The following is a 15714-nucleotide window of genomic DNA, read 5'->3' as shown; positions in this document are numbered from 1 at the left end:
ATCATACTTTCAAGAATTTGCTTCAATTTTCCAGATGTTTTCTAAGTGCACCAATATCTGGAGAAATTATTTTAAAGTTGGTAGCACTATACTAAGGTGTATTTGCATTGACAGTGGCTTACTGAAAATTAGCATACGACAGTTGTACGCTTCAAGTTGGGTTGTTCTCACTGTGTTAATCTAAAGTTCTGTAAGTCTCCCCACAAGTTCATGTTTCATAAGTTTTGCTGGAAGGTTCAGGTTTAAGCCCTCCTGTACTCACATAGAGTTTACTGGGATTCTCACAAAAATTAAAGGCATTCACTGACTGAGCAAAACATGAAAATAAACCAACACTATATTGTTTCAGATAAAACCTGGACTTATTTATTCATATGAGTATCTTAGACATATAAAGCAAATATTATCATAATTTATATTTAAAGTTAAGGTTGAATATGGAATATTTTAAAACATTCACTGCATAGAGAGGACTAATCAAAAGTAGACTATAAAAAACTAGATTTGGATTTAAAAAGAAATATATTGCTTTAAAAATCAAACATTTAATTCAAATTAGAGTTAGTTCAAAATTAAGGTTTAAAGAATTGAATTTCTAAAAAAGTAAACAATACTTTAGTTAAAAGAATGTAAATCTGAATGCTGGTTCATTATATTTCTGATAAGGAGGGACATAGACATTGAATAAACACTCCTGCGTAGGATTAACTACAAAATTTGGTTTAAAAGTCTAACTGAAGGAATCAGAGAACAAGTACCAATGGGCCTGGATCCAGCAGGAGGAGGAACAGAGATGAGTTCGTGCACTGAAGGGAGCCTTCTGCCTGGGAGCAGCTCTAGCCTACAAAAAGGTCCCAGGGATGAGAAGGGAGCTAGCCCCTCAGTACTCTCCTGAGTAGGCTGCCAAGAGGAGAGTCCTGGCAAAGACCCACGGGGGCCACAGAAGGCTGCTTATGCAGGGACTAAAATGTTCTACATCTACACTGTTCTACAGAGCAGTTGTCAACCACAAAGGCTAGTACGAGACAGAATTTAAATTCTATTTGATTTTAATTAATTTAAATTCACATAGTCATATGTGGTTGGCATCGTCTGCATTGGATAGTCCACATCTTCATGAAGAGAAGTAAAATCGTGTTGACTGTACCACTGAAGGGTAGGGGGAGAAAGAGGGGAAAGAGAACAGAGAGAGAAGGCTCCCAAGAGAACACAGGTGGCCTGCACAGCCTAAAACACACAGTAGAGATACAGACACTTAAAATGAAAAAGAACACCACTCACATATTCCCAGTACGTCAGGTAATAAAAAAAAACTTTAAAGTTTAGCTAAAACTTCTTTATAAAGAACAAAGTAAAAACAACATCTATTTCTCCTTCAAAACACTGAAATGTTTTCAAGGTAAACTAATTGCACGTTTTGAGTATCTATATTCTCAGGGAATTCTTTGATTGTAGAAGTGGGATTTATATTTGTCTAAAATGTACAAGACATAAGAATCAGAATACAGAATTCTAGTATAAATACCCCAAATAAGAATTCATCTCACTTCATTAAGTGAAATAATATTTCTATTGATGTATAATTCCCTTCTCAAAAAATGAAACACTCTGGTCAATGCCTACTGGAAACATTAGGAACTATGTCAGTAGCGACCCTGTACTGACATAGTTTGTGCCAATCACAATTACTTTTTAAGTCAAAGGTCCCACAAAGAACCCTATGAATACAAAACCCGTCACCTACCAACACGCAGGTTAAAGAGATTTTGGAGCAGGGGCGATCACTTTGGTTCCAGAGTGGGCCTATAAAACAGCTAAGTAAGAAATCATACTACCAAATTCTTTGCTTTCCCTTTTCTTTGGGATTATATCCTTAAAGCACTTCACATTCTTTTTTGATAAAAGTCCTCTGGAAAGAAAAATTTCATGCTAATGATTTTAACAGTCTGTCTAACGCTACAAGCATTAATCCTTATAGCAGTGAAAAGAGGGTGACATTTACTATGTGTGTGTGCGTATTTGGAAAGCTATGTGGAGAAGTAACAGAAGTCCCACATGAAGTGTAAGTAAGTGATCTGAAGATCCGCAGAGGATGGCATTCAGTCACGTGGGGAGGGAGAATGTGTTTACTTCCCTCCTCCTTCCCTTCCAGGTCCCAGCATATGAAGGAAAAGCTACCTGTCCCTGTCTAGCCTGAAAAGAGTTCCTCAAAGGGTACACTCATCCTTACGTTGAAGACAGAATGAAAACCTCAGAAGATGAAGACCACCCTTGTCCTTGGATAGGTAGAATTAATATTGACAAAATGGCTGTACTATCAAAAGTGTTATACAGATTCAACACAATTCCCATCAAAATACCAATGACATTCTTCATAGAAATGGAAAAGAAATTCTAAAGTTCATTTGGAAGAATGAAAGACCAGGAATAGCCAAAGCAATCCCAATCAAGAAGACTGATGCTGAGGTCATCATAATACCGGATCTCAAATTATACTACAGAGCTATATTATGGTATTGGCATCAATACAGACATGAAGACCAATGAAACAGATCAGAAGACACAGAGAAAAACCCACATACTTACGGTCATCTGATACTTGACAAAGGAGTTTAAAAATACATGTTGCAGAAAAAAGCCTTTTTAAAAAATATGTAGGAATTTAATATAGCTTAAAAAGGTCTAAAAATTAATAGTGGAGACAAGGATTTTTGCCCAAATGGTATTGGTACTCTTGGTGGAGGAGGAAAAAAATTCACTTGATTCCAGATTCACACCAATTAGCAATATAAAATTCAGATAGTTAAAAGTTTAGATAGCAAGAATGGAGAAAACTATTTTAAAACACAAAACACTAGCGACATCACATCAGAGAAGATAGACTTTTTAAACAAATGGTGCTGGGGAAAACTAGATATCCAAAGATAGAAGGAATCTAGATCCCTATTTCTCATCCTGCACAAAAGTCAAATCAAAGTGGATCAAAGATATAGTAATTAGAAGAAAACACTCCCTCCGTTAGGTATAGGCAACAAGATCCCTTGACAAGACACCTAAAGCTCAAGAAATAAAATCAAGTATCAATAAATGGGATGGCATCAAATGAAAAGCTTTTGCACAGCAAAGGAAACAAAGAGAGACTGCAGACTCTGTAGAATGGGAGAAGACCCTTGTCAGCTACTCTTCCAACAGGGGACTGATAACCTATATATGTATTTATACACACACACACGCACACACTACTCAAAAAATTTAACACCAAATAAAAACCCCACAACCACCAAAACAAAAAACAAACAAACAAACAAACCAAAAAACCCAAAACAACCAACCAATAACATGGGCAAAAGTACTAAACAGACATTTTTCAAAAGCGGAAAAATAGCCAACAATTATATGAAAAAACGTTCAACACCTCTGGCAAACAAGGAAATGCAAATCCAAACTACACTGAGATTTCATTTCACTCCAGTCAGAATGGCAATTGCCAAGAATACAAATAATAATAAATGCTGGTGAAAATGTGGGGAAAAGGTACACCCATACATAGCTGGTGGAACTGCAAATTAGTACAATTACTCTGGAGAGCAGTATGGAGATTCCTCAAAAGACTAGGAATGAAACCACCATATGAACCAGCTATGTCACTCCTCAGTATTTATCCAGAAGAACTAAAATCATCACGCTATAGCGATACAGCCATATCCACGTTTATAGCAGCACAACTCACTATACCCAAGTTATGGAATCAGTCCAGGTACCTGTAAACAGATGATGGGTTAAGAAAATGTGGTATATATACACAATGAGGTTTTACTTAGTCTTAAAGAAGAATAAAACTGAAGACCTTAGAAGTTCAAAGATGGATCAAGTACCTTTCACTCATCTTTTAGTATAAAGGGGCTTCAAAATTTGGAGTGAACCATGTGGAGCTGTGAGAAGTCCATCTACAAGAATCCAGGGCACAAGGAATAAAACACCACTCTACATACCTGCAGCAGGGTTATTTTTCTAGTATTCTTTATTATAAACAACATGTCAGTCATGTTATATATTTCAAAGGGGTTGTGAGCTACATTCTTTACAATGATTTAAGAGATAATTTGAATTTGGATAATTTATACATAATCTAATTTTGAAAGCAGTTTCTTCTTAATTGGAACTACATAAAGCAAACAGAATTTGCAACCTAAATTTAAAGATGGAACACAGAAATTTTCAATAGTTCAAAACCAGGAGTCAGAACAAATAAGTTCTATAGGAAACAATATAATTTCTCTCAAGAAAGCAGAGGTCTTATATAATAGAGATTTTATAACATGTTTTAATAAGCAAAATTCCAGAGTAAGTCACCAATTACAGGTATAGTTCAACAATGGAGAAATGTCTGTTCTTTAACTAAAATTTGTTAGTTACTAATAGAAATGAATGAAACCTGGGACTCTACATGGATTTTTAGAGAAGGTGTAACAAAGAGTAATCATCTTTAAAACTTAACACCAGGGTTTTCAATGCTTATAGAAAAAGTTCTATATTTGCTCCCTATAATATTAATACAAATACAGGTAGTTTAAGAGATGACTAAACAAGAATGGATATCATGGCTGGATATGAGGTGTCATTGAAGCTTCTGTGAGAAGGTGAGATGCCAGGACGGTGAGAGCTGTGACCTCATCAGTCCTTCCTAGCATGAAAAGGCTGCCTGGGTTGTAACTGTAGGCAGGTCGAGTGTGACTGGAGGTGGGCCACTGGGGCGTGCCCTGGGAGGGTGGGTCTGGCCTATGCCCCTTGCCACCCTGCTGCTTCCTGCACGCTTTGAGCAAAGCAGCTTTCCTTCACCACACCTTTCTGCCTCTCTTGGGCCCAGAGCAATGGTGTCAGCCCATCGTGGAATGAACCTCTGAAACTGTGAGCACCAAATTCATTCTTCCTCCTCTAAGTTGTTCCTGTCAGGTATTTTGGTCACAGCAATGCAAAGCTGATTAACCCACATAAAATTAACATAGTATACTTTCCCTCCTACCTAATAAAATGATGTAACTGAAAAGAAAGAATGTTTTAAATATAACATCAAGACACCCATTAACACCAAAACACTAGAGGGGGTAGACCTTCCTAGACACCTTAGCTTATCTTTTCTCTCTCTTCTTTTTGGTAATACTCAGAATTGAATCCAGGGCTTTGTATGTGTTACGAAAGTGCTCTACTGTATCTCCGGTTCTTTTTATTTTTTATTTGGAGACAGGGTCTTGCTAAGTTGCCCAGGCTGGCCTTGAACTGCTTCAGTCTTCTGAGATAGGATGACTAGCCTGTAACCTGGCAGTTAATTTTGATATTTCCTCTCTGAGGCCAAGGGGCCAACATGGTTGAAACCCTGGAAAGGGTCAAGCAAGGCATAATGAGGGAACCAGGAGATGGGAGACTTGTATGCTCTCAAAACAAGATGGGCACCAAAGTTTAAAAATCAAAAGTTAGCTTTCTTTCTTTCTGAAAAAATTCATGCCTCTGAATATTTATTAAAGAAGCTGAGGGAAATTTACTGGAGACACTAGGACATTAGCTTTAAAGAATCAGTGGCAAGCTCAGGGTTCAGGTAGGGATGTCTCTTACTCCTAAAAAATCAAATTCTTTTGTAATTAAGAAGTTAAATGATGATATAATAATGTGCTCATCAGCACTAATTTCAAGGTTTATGAAGAAATCTTTTATCTATGTTGTAATAAACTAGGTTTCCTCTGAAGCTAATGTGAGGTTTTTTGACTTTTTTTTTTTTTTTTTAACTTCCAAAGCTTTTGGGTATGTTTAAAGGTAAATCAAGTTCCCACATGAAATATTAATGCTCTCGTTATACATTGGGGGCATGTTTTATTTCAGCAAGCATCAACATGCTTACATGCTATAGTGGCTCACTCCTGCTGGGAGAAATGAAAGATTTAGGAAGAGTTTAAAGAAGACATTGTGCTCTAACACCTCCCAACAGGCAAAGCTAGAAAGTGCAGATAAGGTGCTGGGCCCAGGCCGCGCGGGGCTTTTCCTTACCACTTTCTGACATGTGGACTGGCCCCGGGCCCTACATGCTGAGAACTGAATCAACCTAACCCTCCATCTGCAGCACACTACTACAGTGGTCCATGTGCACTCCTCTCTCATATAGGATTTCCTTTCAGCCCCAACATATGCCACTGAACCCTTCTCTTCAACCCCACTAGAGTTGGAAACCTATGTTTTTGGTTCAGGACCATGTATATAAATTGGATAATACACACAATGCCTTATTTATGCACTAAGTTTACATAAATAATATTTTGCCATAGATCTTGTTGTCAGACCTTTCTAATTATTACGACTGTTTTAAGTTCTTTGTGCTGCTGTTCCTGAGGAGATCAGCAGGTCTGGGAGCTGGCCTGGTGTGGTCAGCAAGGCCTCCATGCTGTCTGTCATAAGCTGTTCTGTTGATGCAAACAATTTCACTGAACATCGGCCTGAGATGAGGCCAATGATTGTTGTGACGCGAATCGATTAAGACAGACACAAGACCACGGCATAACCAGGTTTAGGTAAAATGTCCCAGCCACACACACAAAAAAAACACATATTCTCCATGCGAGTTCGAAAGAGTGACTGCTATGCTCTGCCAGTCACTCCCTCGGTGTGTGCTTCCCTCCTAGGATTCAATTAAGATAACCAAAGATTCAACTACTCTAGCTCCCCAAATATCCCACCCAGAGCAAGGTCTCCCTCAAGTCATGGCACACAAACTGAGCTCCTCCTGGCACCCTCTTTGCCGAGATGCCCCCTGGCTCCCCAGGGTGTGCACTTCTCCCCTCCCCCCAAGGCATCATCAATAAACCAGCTTGCTCCACCAACAGGTAGGTGTGTGTTCCCAAGAACTGTGGCTGGAGGACACTGACAGCATGCTCAGGGGCTGCTGAAGCCACACAAGGGTTCCACAGGTGGCATCCTTCCACCACCTCTGACTCAACTGTCACCTAGTGATGGCCACTTCAGCTGTCCTCAACGCTACATTCCAGAAACAACTCTGCAATTACCATCCTGGAACACACCACACTGTACATAATAATGCGGCACACTATGTCTCTTTGGCATATGTACACAGAAATGGGACTCCTGGGTGCTCCTGCGTGTTAAGTCATCCACCTATTTACTGTTCCAAGGGTCCAGGAGATCACTCGCTCTGCAGTGATCCGCTCTGCAGATACAGGGATATGTTACTGTTGTTTTCTTTAGTTTTCTCTATTACTCAAAGTTAAACACCTCTCTCCATACACGTGGATACTTGGGAGTCCATGAATTGTCTAGGAATAAATTTTGCTTTTATTTATACTGGTTCACTCTTATTCTTTTTGTTTGGCAAGCATTTCTTATATTATATTACATATTTAACAATTTTCAGCTTTCAATGTTGCAGACATCCTCTTCCAATATATCACTGTTAATTTCCTTATCCTACACAGAAATCCTTAGTTTTGACAATGAAAAGCTAACCATTTATCCCTCAGAGTTTGTGCTTTTGTGCTAGAGTTTAAGAAGTTCTTCCTATGTCAAGATGGGAAAGATATTCTCTTACATTCTTTTCTATTAGCTCTATGGTTTTACCTATTTTAAGTCTTTCTTCTCTCTGGAGTTCACATGGTATGTGATCTAAGCTAATTAAAAAAGATCTGTAAATAAGTCTTTCCAAGAACATACTAAACACGACAAATAAACCTGCTAATCCTGATGTCTTTGCTACAGATCCGACTAATCCTCCTCTTCCCACCATGGGTCTGCTTTTGACCAGTTTTCTATATCTTTAGTCTGTTCCTGTTTATGTGCCAGTTTCATAATGCTTTATTAATATTAATTAAAATCTGGTTGAAAAATTGTTCTTCTTCCTGGTACATTTTGAAATAGACTTGGCTATTTGTGGAACTTTCTTCTTCATCAGAATCAATTTACTGAGTTCTTTAAAAATATCCTATTAGAAATACATTTGTTGAGAAATGATATCGTGGGGCTAGGGATGTGACTCACTGGCAGAGCACTTACTTGCCTCACATGTGTGAGACCCTGTGTTCAATCACCACCACCACAAGAAAACGTCTTTATGTTGGTACGTGCCCCACCAATACACATTATAGCTTTTCATTTATGCAAGTCCTCACTTATCACCATTAGTGAAATTTTACAAATTGTTCCATAAAGTTATGACTTTTGTTAGGTTAATGTCTAAATGCATTTTAGATTTTGTAATTATTGAACATTTTAAAATGTAGTTATTGGTAAATGCACAGGGGGAGGATTATTGACTTTTTAAATTATATCACTTGTCTTTGCCAACTTTAACAGTTTGGCTATATACGCGAAATACAATCTCCAGATAAGAACTGTCTTGTTTGTGTATTTTGTCTTTTCCCCTTCCACCATTTCTTTCTGTTCATTTGTATTTCTCTTTTGTTTTTTCCTATTGAATTAGTCCGATCTGTATCAGAGACATCAGTATAAGGAAGTTTGTCATGCTTTTTCTAAAACCTCCTCAAAGTTTTAGTATTGACATTGTATATATAATTTTTATCAAGTTTGTGAAGTTTCCTTCTATTCCATTGGGCTAGGTGGCACATGCCTGTAATCCAGTAACTCAAGAGGCTGAGGCAGGAGAATCTCAAGTTCAAAGCTGCCTCAGCAACTTAGTAAGTAAGGTCCTAAGCAATGTAGTAAGACTGTCTCAAAATAAAAAGGGCTAGGGGTGTGGCTTAGTGCTTAAGTACCCCTTGGTTCAATCTCCACCCCACTCCTCCACCCCCTGAAAAAGAAAGAAAATTGGCTGAGGTACAGATTAAAGAAGCAATGTTTCACTAAAGATGTAAAATGTTATTAGGGATACAGTTTGATGGCAAGTTTAGGATTTCTGGATAATTAAGACTAATGAAAGCCTTCAAAGCTAGGCAGCTAATTTATCATGCAAAGACCATTAAGATGACATGATGAAACTCTTTCTCATGGTCTCAAACTACTACATGATTTAATGTATCTGTGCATGCTGCCCTGAAGGGCCATAACAGGATATTTATAAGCTGTCAGGATGAATGCTGACGTGCATCTTACTTTGTTTATCACTGTACCCAGGCCAAAGGCACTAATTAGAGTTGTCCTGCTACAAGATGTTTATATACTAATTACCCTACTTCCTAAACCAAATATTCCAAGAAGTACTAAGAATGCATGGCAAAAAGCCACTGGCTAAAGCATTAAGTATGTTGCTTTACAAACAAAAAAATAATACACTCTGAAAAGAATAAAGAAGTTAAGAAACGACATATAAAGTGTGTGAAAAAATGTCTTTTCCTAAAGATGTGGCAAGAATTATTATATTAAATTACAGATGCACTTAATTTAAATAAATGCTGAGACTTTAATTACTGCGAAAATAAAATTTTGAAACAAATTGTTACATTCAATAAAGGCACATTGGTTATACACAATCTTTCAAGGATTATTTGTGGAGAAACATTTATGGAAAATGTCAGAAAAGTTGCATTTTCAAATGAATTTAAATATTTGAGTACTTTCCACATGCCAGATACCAGGGTTCCAAGATGAGCAAGACATCCATGTTCTTCTTGCCCTGAAAGAGCTTGCAATCTAGAAGGGAGGACAGATGATTAGCTTTGCAAACAAAGCACAGTAGGATTAAAGTTATGGAGCAGGAAACAGTAGCTCACAGAGCCCTTGCTCCAGCAGAGGATCATATTTTACGTGTGTGTTTCTGTATGTGAACAAATACATGAATTTTAGAAATAAGAAAAGTTTTCTGGAACTTTCCTCTCTTTCCTATCCTCTCTCTGGGCATACAGGGTGCTTCCGTAGGACTTACTTTCCTATCTGTTCCTCTCTGCAGTCTCCTCATTTCTTGTGCTTACATATTACCTATTTTTGTTTCCCTTTTTGACCACCATATAGAACAAGCGTACACTTATAGATACTCCTGGGCATCCTAATAAGGCTGTTGTTGGAAACACCTGCCACAGGTCCACCACCTGCCATGTCTTCCTGAGCACTTCTACATGCACTGACTTCTCTGGTTGTCACAAAAGCTGGAGGAGGGTAGTGACATTATTTCTGTCTTAAAAGATACAGAGACTGAGAAACTAAAAGGGTAACTTTCCTAAGGTCACATGGAGTGAAAGGTAGAGCTGAAATTTTCTCTCTACTGGTGTGGCTGAAACATACTGGCTCAATTTAAAACAGTAGTTAATAATCACTGATAATTACCAGACACTATTCTAATCATTTCACAGATGTGATCTTATTTAATCCTCACAATTACTTGATAAATGGTAGGTTAATAACCCCAGTGAAAAGAGAAGGAAACTGAGTCAGAGTGAGTGGCCCAAGTCATAAAACAGTTTAAAAGCAAGAAAAAACTAGCAAAGAATCTTACTGGATAATGAAAAAAGAAGAAAAGCTATGAACTAAATTTTCTTTATTCTTATGGAATTGTATTCTCTTTGTCAAGGACATCAGCTAAAAGAGTTTGGCTACTTAGTAAAAAGAAAAAACCATAGCACCTGCCTTTTTTTTTTTTTTTTTTGCTTGTTTTTGTGGTGCTGGGGATGCAACCCTGGGCTCACACATGCTGGGCAAGTGCTTTGCCACTGAGCTACACCCTAGGCCCTCTGCCTTGCCATTTTTTAAGATGTGTTCAGTGATTCAGTGAATCACTTTCCTTTCAACTTACATAAACCCAAAGCTATTTTTCATTTCCTCCACCTACTTAGAAAAGAAATGTAGGACCATATTATTGGTCAGCTACAGATGGACTGACAACCAGGAGATGGGAAAATGTTCTTCGTCATCTCTGTATTTTCTTCAAAACTCACACACACTTCACAAGTACTGTAAAGCATACTTTTACATTTACCTCCTTATATGCAGACAATGCTAATGGAGTGGATTGCTGTTATTGGTTGCTGACTTACAAATATCAAAATTCCTGCAAAAAGCTTCTATTTAAAAATCTGGTTTCCTGAATTCTGAAGTAAATGTCTCCAATGATGGGGGAGCTGTCTCAGAGCACCAAAAGACTGCTAGTTCAAAAGCACATCAGAACCCAGATTAGGAAAAGGAGGTAATTAGTGCCTGCAGCTTTGTTTAGGGTTATTACTGCCAAGGTTGTAGTCAAAGAGCACACGCGATCAGTTCTTACACGTTATAATTAGATGACGGAAAAGACAGAGCTGTACGCTAGAACTACTACAAGTATCATAACTGAAGAACTGCCAAAGTGAACCCAGTAGCTTTCCCCATCAAACTGTTTTGTCCAACTTTGTTTCTTGACCTGGGTGACCTAAATGCTTTTCTAAACATTGACAGAAATTATTGAGGGTGAATATTTTAAACCTGCGCCTAACTGCTGTTGGAACCCTGAGTGCATGCCTAGGGCCACATATGCAGTAGGGATTATGCCCTGAGAAAGTATAGACCTGCTAGGATGATAATTTAGATTTGGAATGTGAGTACTAAGACGTAATACTCTGCTCTGCACTGCACCTCCTACTTCCAAGGAGAAGAAAACAGACAAACCCTGTGCAAAAAAACAAACTCCAAACTCAGTTCTCAAATTTCAGCATGGTCTGGATGCCTGCCATAATCCACCGACCTTGGTGTCAGTGGCTGATACAAACCTCTTCACTCCCTCAGAGCTTCTAAGGTCACCCTACCCTCAAGGTTGTCAGCAAGTACCACATGCACTCCTCTATGGACTTGTTCAAGACCCAACAACCCTCCCCTTTAAGACCCACCACTCCAATCAGAGGACAGCGGCTGTGAGCCCTCTCTTCTGGCCTCGCCCACCCCACACGCTCCCAGGGGTCCCTCTCTCAGTTCTGCTACTCCCACTGGGCACAACAGTCTACTCTGAACTATGCAGCTTCCTCGACTCACACAAAAACAGATCCTGTTCTGGGTCATACCCAATTTTCCTTTCCCACGGAGAACTAGCAGACATAAATTAATAATATTTACATCTTTTAGTACATAAAAAAGGAATCTTTGGTTTTTCCTTCAGCAAACTTGGGAGAAAATGACTTACAAAATGATATAATGCCTATTATATCTTTTAAAAATTTTTTAGGTGTCAATGGACCTTTATTTTATTTATTCATTTATACGTGGTGCTGAGAATCAAACCCAGGGCGCCTCACTCATGCTAGGCAAGCACTCTACCACTAAGCCAGAACCCCAGTCCCTATTATATCTTAAATGACTTAGGTTCTAATAGATATGAAATAGTCCATGTATAACTATGCCCCATTTGAAGTATTAAATTAATAATTCTCTATGAACATTATGTGTTTAAAAGGAAGATTCATAAAAAGGGGAAATGAGGACTAATTTGTCCAGAAGGAAAGGTATGCTCTTGCTTTACAAACATAAAAAATTATGCAAAAACAGATAAACTAAAACATTTCTCCTTATTAAACTTGAAAGTGTTAGAAACTCCACTTTAAGAAATTATATTAAGTCATGAGGTTTTTCAGGGTCCTAGATGTGTTTATTAAAACATAAATATTGTGGCTACAGGAAACTTGTTAGGCATCTCAGCGAGGAGTGTTTGGAGTTCTGGGGAAGGCTGAGCCAGGAAGAGAAGGGAGGCCAAGGAGTCCCCAGCCACCCTACTGTCCGTCAGTGGGTCAGTCAGTCTATCTAAAACCAGAATCACTAATAAGTGGCATTTGTTGTTTGTTTCAGTATTCATGTCTAACAGAATGAAAACTGAACTAAGAATCAGAACGCTTAGTCTATTTTATGGCATACGACACCTCAAAGTTTTGACAATTATTAAAGCAGAAGTGCTCAGGAAATTCTCAAAGGCAAATTAACTGAATAAAGTAATGAAGTGATGGCACAGAGTCGTCAGTAAAAACCCCAAATCAAATGCATTTTAATAAATCTTAATTGCATATTTTTACAATTAAGTTAATACATTTTTTGCTAAGTCAGCAGGTGACACAGAAATCCAACAATACAGTTTCCTCTTTTTGAAGTGTTTAGATTTCTATTGGGGTTTAGATTTCTATTGGGGAAATAAGTTACACACATAAAATAAATACAGAAGAGCTCAAAATACGAAGTGAGGGTCAAAGTTAGAGAAGTGGGGTTCTGAGAGAACACGCTAGGGAAAATCACTGGCTGAAAAGATCGCTAAGGTCAGAGGAGGCAGATCTTGAGGTGACTCCTGAAAAGTGACTCACAATTTTTATAAGAGGTCAAAGAAGAGCATGGTAAATGTGCAGAGAGTGGAATAGTTAGTGATCAGGAAGCAAGTCTGACCAGAACATCAATATAGACACACTGCGGTACTCTGACGCAAAGGAGAAAACTAGGTGTTCAAGTGACAGATTTTGAGTCTTGTCTCTGATCACTGCGCCCTCCTACAAGATGCAGAGCTTTATCCGTACTAAGTGAAGTTTAGTCAGAAGTAATTACAGTAAGTGTGCTTGAACATCACTGACCTGCACTATTTACTTTTGTGTTAAAGAAATTTGACCCTCTGTCCTGTCTTCATATACTAAAACTTACAAGTGTCCTTTTGAGGGCTGCATAATAGCAGACAGTCTGTCAGGTTCATGCCTCAGGGGTCTGTACTGGCAAAGGGCAGCTCTCCCTCTCTAAGGGACTGTGGAGCCCAGCCAGGACCTTCAGTCCACCAAAGTCCGTAACACCCATGTTAACAGGCCACGAGTGGGGTACTGTCTCTTCATACACTTGGAGAAATTAAATGAAAGAAACGCTGAGCTTTTACAATATACCAGACTCTGCTAATCACAGCACTAATAAGCATGAACTAAATTTAATATCTGAACTTGTGGTCAGGTATTGTTCTCATTTAAAGATAAAAGAACCAGGGTTCAAATTGGTTAAACAGGTTGCTACGGATGTACAGCTAATTAAGTGACTGAACTAGGTCTCAAAGCCAGCATAGTCTGGCTCCAAAGCCCATGTTCTTTCCACTTTACCATTTTGTATCTACATAGCAGGCTTATGAAAACCTTTAATAGCTGCCAATTTTAAATATCAAATATGAACTAGGGTTTATTCTATGTAATATGCAAATATTATTATTAATCTGTAGAGAGTTTATATCCCTTTTTTATACATGATTAAGTCATGACCCAGAGAAGCTGAATAATACACCAAAAGTTGAAATAGCTAGGAAGTGGCAGAACTGGCTTCAGATTCAGGCATGACCGACTGTCGACCAAATGTTCTTTATGCCATGCCAGGATAAGTCCTTATAAATAAAATTTGCTACTCATTTTAAAAGAGATTTTATAATTTATACATGAGCATTTACACTTTCTGATATGTGTGTACTTCCTGTTTTATGAGAACCATAAATTCTGAAATATTTATGAAATAACACAGTAAGTTCCAAGCCATTACTGGGTCCATTAATCAATCTATCTATCTTTCTTTCTCTCTCTCTCTCTCTCTCTCTTTCTTTCTTTCTTGGTATTGCTAGGAACTGAACCCAAGGCCTTCCTATGCTCATCACTGAGCTACCCCTCAGCCCACTTCTTCTTTTGTTTATTTACCTGGGGATAGTAATTAATATACATTAATAATTTGGTTTTTTGAAAACATTTGTCACCATCAACATTTCCTTCCAATGTGTACTTTCTAGACTACTGACAGTGGTCTGCTGAAACTGATAGTAAATGCTGCATGTTTAAGAGAAAAGTTGCTTCTAATGTACAAATGGATGTGTGGAGTGAACTGAATCTACTTAAAAGTCTCACTTCCACGAGGCAGACATTGCAAGCATTTGAAGACAAGAGTCTGCTTTATCATCAATTAAACTCTCAGAACACCTTGATTCTTCCTGTGTGGCACTGTTTCCAAACCCTTGCTCATCTGCTCACACTCTTCTGGACAGGTGGGTGCGTAATGTCTCTTCCTGCCTCCGTGAAGCCGCAGCAGGAGGATGCTGTCTCTCCAGGGGACAGCCCTCCCAATGACTGTCACTGCCTATCCACCCTTCCTACAGTCTTGTTCCTTCCTAACAGTCAGGGATTTATAGCTGGTAGACCCTCTCTCTCCCTCCTACTCAAAACCTGACCACTTTCCTCTCTATTTACCATGCTTGCTAGAATTCTCTTAAAATATGGTGACAGCATGTAAATCGACCAGCATCCAGGTGTGAGAGACTTCACACATCACACTGTCACTCCTGTATGTCCTTTGTCTTTACATAGCTTCTTATCTTACATCCCCTCCTGAGGAACCATGGGTAACCTTCAACCCTAGCAACAGTTTCTGCCTCAACTAATTCAGTTTGAGCACTGATTGATCTTCATAAAATCTCATGATAGTTATCTTGTCAATTGGGAAATTCTCTCTCAGCTGCCCACCTAATTCTGAACCTACTTCCCAGCTTCAGCCACTGAGGTCATAAAATCTGAGCCATGGATGTTAGGTCAAGTACCACTCTCCCAATGCAGGTCTTGCTCTCAAGTCTGCAGCCCTTGCCTGGACATCACTGCCATGTGGAATGCTGAGTTCCCTAAAATACCCCTTCCCCAGGACAAAGCACAATGATTACCTAATCACCCCTGCTGGAAGCAGTCTGTCCTTCTAGATCATGAAGTAAATCCCCATCATCTAATTAGTCAATCGTAAGTATTTAATGGTCATCTGTTATAGACCAAGCAC

At 38.6% G+C, this 15714-nt stretch overlaps 1 protein-coding gene across 6 annotated transcripts in view; it reads right to left on the bottom strand.

The window, feature by feature from the left end:
- The window catches only part of AFG2A (AFG2 AAA ATPase homolog A), a 291079-nt gene that overhangs the window by 112338 nt on the left and 163027 nt on the right, over window positions 1-15714 (bottom strand). Inside the window, exon 16 of one of the 6 annotated variants that reach the window (XM_079154021.1) lies at window positions 7223-9642. The exons of the other annotated variants lie outside the window; for them this stretch is intronic. Within the exon in view, the coding sequence (XP_079010147.1) occupies window positions 9541-9642 (102 nt within the window). The 3' untranslated portion in view covers window positions 7223-9540. Of the gene's footprint in view, window positions 1-7222; window positions 9643-15714 lie in introns of those variants that run through there. 6 annotated transcript variants of the gene reach the window in all.

Source organism: Sciurus vulgaris (assembly GCF_902686455.1).
Source record: "Sciurus vulgaris genome assembly, chromosome: 9".
Classification (NCBI taxonomy): Eukaryota; Metazoa; Chordata; class Mammalia; order Rodentia; family Sciuridae; genus Sciurus; species Sciurus vulgaris.
This window is presented reverse-complemented; position numbering and strand designations above follow the sequence as displayed.